The 10399-nt window shown below is 44.8% G+C and overlaps 1 protein-coding gene across 6 annotated transcripts in view; it reads left to right on the forward strand.

The window, feature by feature from the left end:
* Positions 1 to 1702: 1702 nt before the first annotated feature.
* qkia (QKI, KH domain containing, RNA binding a) overlaps positions 1703 to 10399 on the forward strand; it is a 72870-nt gene continuing 64173 nt past the window's right edge. For 2 of the 6 annotated variants that reach the window (XM_035674210.1, XM_035674209.1), the window contains exon 1: positions 1703 to 2183. In XM_035674210.1, coding sequence (XP_035530103.1) covers positions 2039 to 2183 — 145 coding nt within the window. In that variant the 5' untranslated portion in view covers positions 1703 to 2038. The remainder of the gene's footprint in view (positions 2184 to 10399) is intronic. The other 4 variants (XM_035674211.1, XM_035674212.1, XM_035674208.1 and 1 more) reach the window with 2 other exon arrangements.

Consider the following 10399-nt stretch of genomic DNA (forward strand, 5'->3'; position numbering starts at 1 on the left):
ATTTTGCGAGAATATGTGTGATATATTTTGTGTATAAGCAGGTTTACAGTTTGTATATATGTTGCAAGTGTGAGGCGTATGTCTCCTGAGTTAATTATACAAAGACAGTCGAATTAAAAGAAATTGATTGGACCTCGTAAGTTTTGTTTGATCAATTTATTGGACAGGCTGCACTGATACTAAGAGTTTTCACTTAATGTATTATCCTCTATACCAACACGGTGTTGACAAACGGCAACCATAAGGTCATAGTGCAGCTGTTTGAGCATTCATGCACCCAGCGTGGGGACTACTTTTACAAAGACACGAGTGGGTGAGCAGTAAGCGGACAAATTGAATGAGGGCCAAGGTCAGGGCTCAGATTTAGCCGGGCCCCTCTCAGCCAACAGCTGTTAAAATCAAACCGGACCAGTTGTGGTTTATTTTCACACTAAGCAGGATGTGAGAAGCCGGAGGTAGCTGGTGTGTGTGTGTTCCATTGATCAGGGATGTTAATCTTTGGAGGATATGTAGAAAGGTCCTCCCAAGGACAGGACAATGAAAAGGCTCTATTGATTACTGGAACGCTGATCAATTGGTCCCAAGACAGATAACAAGATGTACAAGTCTTGAGTAACAAAGGTATCTTGCAGGATATGGACGGCACAGGTTAATCATTTTTTCATATTTTGACAACCTTAAGGGAAGCCTACACATGAAAATCCACAATCATCCTGATTCGTTGGATGGTCTTGGCAAGTATAGCGCCTCTGTCACACACACAAACTCTGTGCGTGAACTGGGAGATTGAACCCACGGAGGACTATTCAAACCAGATCACTAGTCCATACCAGAAAAGTAGACCCATATAAATAATCACTAAGCCATAGAATTACAGTACTCCTTGTGAAATAGGAGCAACAAATGGAGCTGCTGTGCTTTCAAGTAGTCACTGGAATGTTGTTTTCACACTGGTTCAGCGACGTGAAGGGCCACGCTGATGATCCTGTGTAACACAAAGGACTTCATTTTCTTCGCACTTTGTAAATAGGGTTACTGTATGATTTGTAATCCTTCTACAGCACTGTTCGCCCTTTTAGTATACTACATTTTTCACACCACTGTCCCCCGGGGGGAGACAGGGAAGCAACATAAATACCAGTTGGCAAAAAATAAAGTTATTTTGTGGAGGAGCAGATATTTTTTTTGGCAAGGATATAATAAACAAAACAGCTGAGCTACAAATAGAAAGGCCCCTGTGGGTGTTACAATAAAAAAACAAAAAAGAGGGCTCCTAATTCAGGATTTTAAAATTCTTTACCTAGCTGTCTAAAACAAAGAAAGAGAAAATAAAACCTCAGCTGACTCCACTTTGTCACATGGTGCTGTATTTGCCTTTGGTGTTAAAGTTACGAGACGACAGACAAACTAAAACATTGTTGGGAGTCTGAAAATGTCTAACTGCTATAATGTTGCTATTAGTGAGGGGGAAAAGGGTGAAAGAAGTAAATGTGTGCTAGTCTGTGTTGACAACACTTCAGGGGCAGCACATTCCTGCGCACTGCACGCCATTGGCCCGAGTGCCTGTCCGTCACTCCGCCAACAACTCCGCCCCGCCCACCTGACTCGGGTCTGAGCGCTCATTGGTTCTCCCATTAGTCCCCCGAACGCCCCGCTGGCCAATGGGCGTTGAGGAGGACGGACTCTTTCCGGTGGAACAGTCTCTCGCGCCTACAGTGGTGGAATCGAACGTCCCCGAGCGCACACGGCGTAGAGGAGAGTACGGCGCGCGAGTCTCTGGAAGGAAGATAACGGTTTCTTTTTGTTGCCCCCTCACCACTCAAACAACAAGAACAAACCAAACCTGCGTTTTTAGGGGGGTTTTTACACAGTCTTCTCATCACAAGGAGGAGGGAAGCGAGGGATTGGAGCCGCAAGTTTTTTTTTTATTTTTTCTTTTCCGTTTTTTTTTTTCTTCTTCTTCTCCTTTTTTTTTTTCTCCCCCTAAAAGAGGATTCTGTGTTTTCGCGGTGGTTTATTCTCCGCTTTCGCCGCAAAGATGATGGTCGGAGAGGTCGAAGTGAAGGAGCGACCGAGGCCGAGTCCCGACTATTTGATGCAATTATTAAACGAGAAGAAGCTCATGACCAGTTTGCCAAATCTCTGCGGCATCTTCACACACCTGGAGAGGCTTCTCGATGAAGGTAAGTGGTAGTCTGGAGCGTTTTGGGGAAGGGGGGGAGACAACGCCGTGGGGGTGGTAAGGGGGAGACAGAGAGAGAAGCGTGACCACGGCGCAGTCCGGTGTCGGGCACGGCTTCGGCTGGTCGTCCCTGCTGCATAACGTTATATTATCTTTTATACACCGATACGTTGCTGACCACCGGGCATTGTAACACTCACAACTCCCCTTAAGCTACACCTCACGTCTAACACAAGACCCCCGGTAGTATCCTGAGTGAGACCACAGAGACGATGTGGATGTTTTCGCTAACGTGACTCCCCCTCCCCACCTCGACTGCACTCCTGACTTTGTGGTGACAAGACGAAAACTTTTTTTTTTTCCTCCCCTTTATCTCACTCACTTTTTGGAGGATCTGATCCGCCTGTGACTTGTCAGTGCAGTTCACGAACATCGCTCGCAGATAAGTTTTGAAGCACACTTTTTTTTTAGGTGTGTGAGTGAAAGCGATTCGTTAAGATTAATTTAAAAAACAGGGCCCCGGTTCCACATGTTCCCCCAGCAACGTAACGTTAGCTGCTGTAGGTTAGCCACATTTGAAGCTAGCGAGCCTGCGTTCCGCTAAACTCTTCAGGAATTCAAACCAAAAGAAACCACAGCGCTAACTTAGACACGTCTTTTTGCTAAATACACACCAACCAACAAAGGCTTCTAAAGAGTAAAATGTTATAAAGTGTTATAAAAGTTATTTGCTTCGAGAGAGAGAGAGAGAGAGGGGGTTGTGTGTGTAGTTGTTGCCCAGCGGACGAGCTTAAAAGCACGGAGGAATGTGTCTGCTTGTTGCCCAAACAATGGCCAGTGAGTTGCTGCTGGGAGGGGAGGAGGAGTGCACGGAGATTATTGCAGCCGTCTAACTTTTTCATTAAAAAAAAAAAAGGGGGGCGCCGTTTTTTGTGTCTCCCCTTCACTACTACAATATTTGTCCTTAAAAACGAGGGCTATGCTTCCCTCGGTCATATTTCCTTCCCTTGCTGCAGCAGTCGTCGTTTCTTTTTTTTTGCCAGTCAAGCGTGCTGCTCTACCAAAAAAAAAAAAACTGCGTCGCCTTTTGTCGGCGGCGCCGTCCAGACGGGGTTTGTCTGTCTGCGTGTTATTTCTTGCGCGTTGTCACTTCACGGTTTTTTTTGCACAAGCGACGGCGCTGATAAAACGAGGCTTTCTTCGCCGTTTTATGTTGATAGTATCAATAGCGTAAGCTGGTCTTAAGCGGAAGGTTGGTCCTGTGGTTTATGTAACTGAGCTGGGGACACTAGAGAGCGCCACAGCCCCCCTAGCAGACTGTCCCCATGCTGTGTGTAGTGTCGAGATGGACACCGTGACTCTTAAAACAAATAAGAGGTTTTCTGACTACTAAATAAATGGGCGATTTCTACACAGGAGCAGCAGTGCATACCTCCTGGTTTCGGTTGCATACCTGGATGAGTAGGCTCTGTAGTATGTAGTTGCTAAACCGGTCTGCAAAGATTTTCTTGTTTCATTGATGGGCGATAAACAAGACTCCTCAGACTTAAAGTGGAGTCTTTCCTCCCCACCCCACTAAAAAAAACTACAACAGTGCACACATAATATTTATATAACACTAAATACATTGTATATAGTTTAAACTATGAATTTTTATTTTGGTGCAGTAGATAATGTCCCTCTAATCTGCCGGTTGAATGTCACAGACTGAGATTGTCTATAGCAACAGTCATTTTCACATCGAGAAATTACAACTTAAATTTCCCTTTGAGGCCCACAAAAAGCATTTAATCAGTAAACCACTGAGATTTAAGAAATAAAAGAATTAAAAATGTTCCTGTGTGTTATGATAGCATACCACATTTTGCTACTAAAGGCACCACCTTTGATTACTCCCTATAATGAAAATAAACCCATAACGTCCCCTTATAAAGCATTCAGGGTCTTTTTTTTTAGTCAGTTGTTTTTTTTAGACTAAATTACAAATCATGGGCGCGTTGATGTTTTCATTGAGGGGCGACTCAGGAAGCAGGCTTGTTTTCTTTTTCATCGCAGCCCCCCCTTTGTGCCGTTTTTCCAGCCCCCATAGTCGTAGACCCCCAACAGTCGTCTGAACAGTAAAGAACAGGGATCATGCACACAGTCTGTGCACCTCTCATTTACTCCCAACAACTCAGCCGTGCTGCTGCTGGCAACTTGGCACACTGAGCTAACCCACTGAAAGCAAGAAATAGTTTTTTAGCTTCTGTGTGATCAGCAGTGAGGGTTTTTTATGTTTAAATGTATTAAAGTAACTTGTTTATTTCCACTCATTCGCTCTTACTTTTTGGAGTTAACTATTGAAGTAAATCTCAGAAGGAAGTGCTGCGTTGGTACAAGTTTTGGGTTGTGTTTTTTAAATGAACCCAGTCTGTCACTAAACTTAGTTTGATCACGCTGAAGTTTTTCACAATCCTTACTTCCATAATCCTCTGGTATTAAAAAGAAACATTTCTAACACAGCCGAGGTGATGAGCTGTTTTCAGTTTTTCTGGGGGTGAATTGTCTCACATTTTGTACTAGGCCCATAGTCGCATTTCTTTGCATTTTGTCTGTTACCTGTTCATATAAATCAACAAAGCTGCGTGCTAACTGCGGGGGCAAAGGGGTAGAAGAAGAAAGAATGCGCTCTGCACAGACGTTGTGTGTGTATCTGGCATAAGCAGTAAGAGTTTTTTAAGTACGCTCAAATACTGATTTTGGCCTGTGGGGATGTATGTTTTTCTATATAGTAAAACTTCTTAAAGCACACTGATAAATGTATCATTCTTTCTGTTAAAAAAAGCATTTCCAACATGTCATTTGGTGTCTTGCACCATATGGTTTTGTGGCTTTGGAGGAGCCGGTTTGTTCAAGGTCCAGAAAGCAGCCCTGTAATGGCAGACTGGTCCGACGCTTCTATGCAGCGCTCAGAAAACGGATAAAACACCCCCTCCCCTGGGGTTTAAGACATCGTGGCCGGGACACTCGCGGCTCCCCAGCTCCAGTCTGACTCCTCTAAAGCCTCACAAGTCTGAGGTTTACAAGGGTTTCCACAGCACCGGCCCAAACTTTACCCCGCCGCCAGAAATTGCGTGTGCGTGTGATGAAAGCCACCCCAGTGCAGAAGAAGCCTGTCTGACTGTCTGGTTCCTGTTAGGGGCTGTTTGCTTTGCTTTCCCCTTTGGACGGCGCTGGAGCTCTGGCGGGTTGTTTTGGGGCCAGCCTCCTCCCACTCCCTGTCCCCTACTGGTGTAGAGTGACCCCACCCAGGATAAAACCAAATGCACATTCCAGTCTGCGTAATTTCTAAAAAAAAAAAAAGTAGGGAAAAACAGTAACAGAGTTCAAAATAATAACTGTCCTATAAACAGCTGCTGTGAAGTGTGTTGTTTTGAATGTGTTGCATTGGGCGGCCTGTGCTGTGCTAATGGTAGTTTGAGGTTTATGTGTGTGATGTGAAGTTTTGTGGTGATGAGTGAAGTATGTTTCTTTGGAAGTAGCAAAGATAAACATCACGCTCGACTACAACTTCCAGTCAGACAGGAAAGACTCCAGAAGGGAATCTTTAACTTGTGGTATTGTTGTATGAATTACTTTGGATCTAAAACGTTATTTTGTGTGCGTGTGTTACAGGTATAAGACACTCCTCAGTCACTTCTGTTTGGTTGAAAGTGGGTGTCTTGTCAAAGCCACACAGAGAGAGCAGGTGCTACATAAAGAGCGACTGAGGCTCAAGCGGAGGTTGAAACAAAACCCACCAGTGTTATCAAAAACACAAAGTCAGAGAAAGTCCTTATCTGTCAACAAGACATCCGCCGTTAGGCCTCCCAGAGGACGAACGTTTTTGTGTATTTTGTGTAAAATTCCATTGACAGCACGTCTCTTCTTAGGAAGAACAGTTTCACAGGCTTTAATCTGACCAAATGTCTTAAATCCCTCCCTTTGTCAGACTTTAGTGCACCTAATAAGAGCAAAAATCTAACCAGTCACAGCTGAACGCTTTAAAGTCTTTCCCAAATTGTCCATGTCTCAAGAGTATATCCTTCCGACAGCTGCACATGTCTCTCTCACCCACCCGACGTTTTATGCGTGTCCACACAGCTGTTTCTACGGCGGAAGAAAGCCGACACCACCCTTGAGTGAGACGACTCTTCCCACCCTGCTTTAGTGGCGTGGACGTTCCTTTCACATTCCCAATATGTGTGTAGTCCTCAAGGTCACTCAGGCCGAGCGACAGGCCCCTTTTGAAATCCCCTTGCGTTGCAGTTGTTCGTCTCCCCGAGGTGACACCTGCTATGGAGGTTTTTTTTATTTCTCTTTACGATCTGCCAGCCAACAAGCTGCTTCAAATTGCTATATTTTCTCTTGGCAGGAGGAGACAGCCCATATAACATCTACAGATTCAGCCCAGTAGTGAAGTGCAGGCGCTGTTGTATGGTAGCGGAGAAAAGGAGGATTTTTATCTTCTGTCTTATTGTGGTGTGTGTCTATACAGAGCAGAATAGTCAAATTGATTGAAAATATTGATTCCCATCTCCCTTTACTTTTCCTTACAGGCTAATTTTTGAGCGTTGTTTGTATAATGGATTAAACGCTCCGTTGTCCCGTTGCACGCTGTGTGGCGGAGCCGTGCGGTGCATCGTACCACTTATTCCTGACTGCAGCATCCCCCTTTGCGTACAGTTTTTTTTGTCTGTTGTTTGTCTGTGTGCTGTGATTTAACAGGACCTTCCCGGGAGAGCTGTCAGCATTCGGAGGACAAACTGTCTGCTGTCCACCGTGGTGCCTGTGTAGAGAACTGGTCCTTTGGGAGCCGCTGTTTAGAGAACAGACGTGGGGGAATGCGTTTGGTTACGTGGGGGAATGCGTTTGGTTTTCTACCTGATGTCCCATATTTCTGTCAGTCTGTCTCTGCGGTTCTCCCTGTTTGTTCTCCTGTCTTCTTCTGTCTCTCTTGCTGTTGAAGCCCTGTGCTTTCCCCCTGTAGGTTGACCCCGTGGCGTTCCTCAGCACAGGGCTAGACCTGCACTAACCTCTGACATGCAATCAATTTAGCAGCTAACAAGATTGAGCACCACTCGCAAAGTAAGATACAGCTTGGAGCCGTGAGCGAGCACAGATAGAGACTGACAGGAGGAGAGAATTGGGGGTGTTAGGCCAGGACTGTTGTTGCAAGCAGAAACCTGTTATACCCCCCCACCCCAACTCTGTCTCTTCTCCCCACATTCTCTCCCAAAGCACCGCTTATAAGCTGGAATTTAATTAACCGAGAGCCATTCTGTGAGCTGGTTTACTGAGCCGTTGCCACCAGTGAGAAAGCAGAATTGGAGGCTTTGTGCTGTCGTTCTCGGTCTGCCTCTCTCTTGCCCTTCGTGCAGTCCCTCTTCCTCAGTCTCTCCTCTCTGATAATGAATTAGGTGGTGGCGTACGTTTGACAGGGTGAGGTGTAGGGGTTGTGGCAGGACCCGACGACGCCGTGCCTGTCTTCCTTCTGACGGGCCTGTGCAGAGCAGCCCTACCACAGCCCCTGTTCTAACACCAACCCTGGACCCAGCTTGCTCCCCTGGCCCCTCTCCAGCCCCAGCAATGCTACCCCCCCAGCAGGTGCTGTATGATAAAGTCATCCAGCGACAGCTCCGGGCTCTTATCTCAGGCCTCAATCCCGTGAGTGCTGGGGCCTCCTTATCACTGCTGCCTCTGCCTGCCCTCCTGTCTCTGAGGCCTACCGTGACTGCCTGCCTGACTATCTGGCTTTCTGTCGCCAAAACTAAGTCTCTTCCCTTCCATTACTGCTGGCTGTTAGACAACACATTGCTAGGGGCAGTTTATCTCTCTCTTTGTTTTTCCTAAAGCCTTAAAGCAGAGCAGTCATGTTTAAAATTAACAGTGAGTAAGGTGACCAACCAGTGAGTTTTGCCGAAGGGATTTCACTGTGTGGCTTCTGTCAAAGCGAGAGTCATGCTTCTGTGTGGTTAAAGAGGAAGATGAATTAGGGTATGTTGTAATAATTGTGTCACAACAGCTCCATGCCTGACTTGTCCATTAAATGGGGTTGTTTATCTCTTTTTTTCTAAAACAGTGGCTCCTCCCATTGTCCTTGACCCAAGATGTATCAGCCTTTACCATTTTCTTTCCTCCTTTTTTTTTGTGTCTCATGCAAAAACATCTACGGGAAATAACACCCGTTTCAGACAGGAAAGAACTATGTGGAAGGCGAGTCAGTGGTTTGTTTTTCCTTCAGAGAGGAGGAGGAGGAGGAGGAGGAGGAGGGAGGAGCTGTTTTCTGGCTGTGGTGACGAGAGAAGCCTGCGCTTCTTTTGCCCTCTCCCACAGAGGTGGGACTGTCTCTCAGCTTTCTTTTGACTAATTTAGATTACATCATGAATCATCGCCCCTGTCCCTCCTCCACACATTTGTGTGTATACGCAACATACACAATATATCTCAGTACATTCACTGTATGTATGCATGTATGGACCCCACCCTGTTACATTCTTTGAGTGCTTCAGATAGCTCTGCCACCCCCTCCCTCATAGTAGTCCCCTTGTTGCCTCGCTGTATTTCTCTCTGTCTTTGTTAAGTGTGAATTATCAAAACACATAGTGTCTAACAACTAGGTTTTCATCAGGAATTATACAAGCAACATTTGTCACAGTTTCCTCTTCTGTTCCCCTGTTTCTATCATAGAAAAGAGGTGAAAGAATGAGCTGAATGCTCACTCTGTTCCTCTCTAACTCGCCCACCCCTCTGCATTCATTTTCTCTCTCCTTTCAGAGGAGGAATGGCAACCAAGCGTTGGCAGCCAGCTCAGGAATTTTACCGGGAGCTCAGTCAGAGCACTTAACCTCCAGCCTGGTGTTTGTTTTCCCCATACACTCTCTCGTAGTGTGTTTTAGCTGCACTTAATGTGAACGCCATCCACAGCGAGGCATAGGAACTTCTACATATGAAGTGTTTAATGCATAATTTGTAGGAGTTTGTGCTTCACTGCTGTCACTAGCTAGCGCCATTCCTCTTAGTAATAGTAAGTAATAAGTAACTCAGTGAGCAGTAATGTTTTCTTAAAGCCTATGATTGTGTGACACACTCTCTACTATCTCACTGACTGTTTCTCTTTCTCCCCCTCGTCCTCATCCAAACCTCATCCACGGGATTCACCAGCCCCACCCTCCGCCTGCCTGTGCTTTGCAGCCTTTGCCTTGGTTTCACTAGTTGCAGGCTGGGTGATAAATCAAAGATGAATAATTTACCTGTCCCTCAGCAGCCCGTGTTGTTTCTGTGAGGCTTGGCAAGAGCAGGCGGTGCTGCCATAACCTCCCCTAAGGGCCACAGAAAGTGAGGTGGCAGGAGGTAGTGAGGTTCCTCTGTAGTGTTCTGCCATCCAATATGAAGCGCGAGGAACACTAACCGTAGTCTCAGCTGCTTCTTTGGAGCTCTGCAGCTTCAACACCTTTTCACCTTTTCTTACATGTCAAAAATTCATGTTGTACTATTCACAGCACCGTTGCTCTCTTTCTGCTCTCTTGAAATTTTGTGCAAACTACAGTTGGGTCCACTGCGATTGTTCAGTTTAAGCATTAATAGTTAAAAAGCTAATTCATATTTTTGTGGAATGGCGTTTCTTCACTTACATTTTCTTTCTGCACAGTTTGCTTTGGTCTGAACCTTTTCCTCGCTGTAGTTTTCATACAGTTACGTTAACCCACCATGTGGCCATCTACTCACGTAAACTCTCCAACTCTAACTAACGTTATCTTTGATAAATAAGCTTTCCAGGGTTTCAGTCTTCACTAGAGACATTGTAACATTATTTGGTCTGTCCTTAAAATTTAGACTTGTTTTTATGTTGAAGACATTGTTTGGAAAGAGCTACTCTCACAATTGGGGCTGCATCTAAATGTTATTCTATTATCGATTCATCTGCCAATCATTTTCTAGTTTAATTAAATTTTGGTCTGCAAAATGTCCATCCCAGTTTCCAAAGTTCAAAGTGATGTCTTTAAATGTCTTGACACGAAAAACAAGAGATATTTATTTTAATATGATAGGCTGGAAACACTATTTTTTGTTGTTGCCGTTTTTGCATAAAAAATGACTCAATTATCAAAATAAATGGATATACATTATTATTAATATCATTAATATTATTATTATTATTAATAATAATAATAATAATTCTTATTAATAATAATAATA

Source organism: Morone saxatilis, unplaced genomic scaffold, assembly GCF_004916995.1.
Source record: "Morone saxatilis isolate NCDOM2014 unplaced genomic scaffold, NCSU_SB_2.0 Contig3, whole genome shotgun sequence".
Lineage (NCBI taxonomy): Eukaryota > Metazoa > Chordata > Actinopteri > Moronidae > Morone > Morone saxatilis.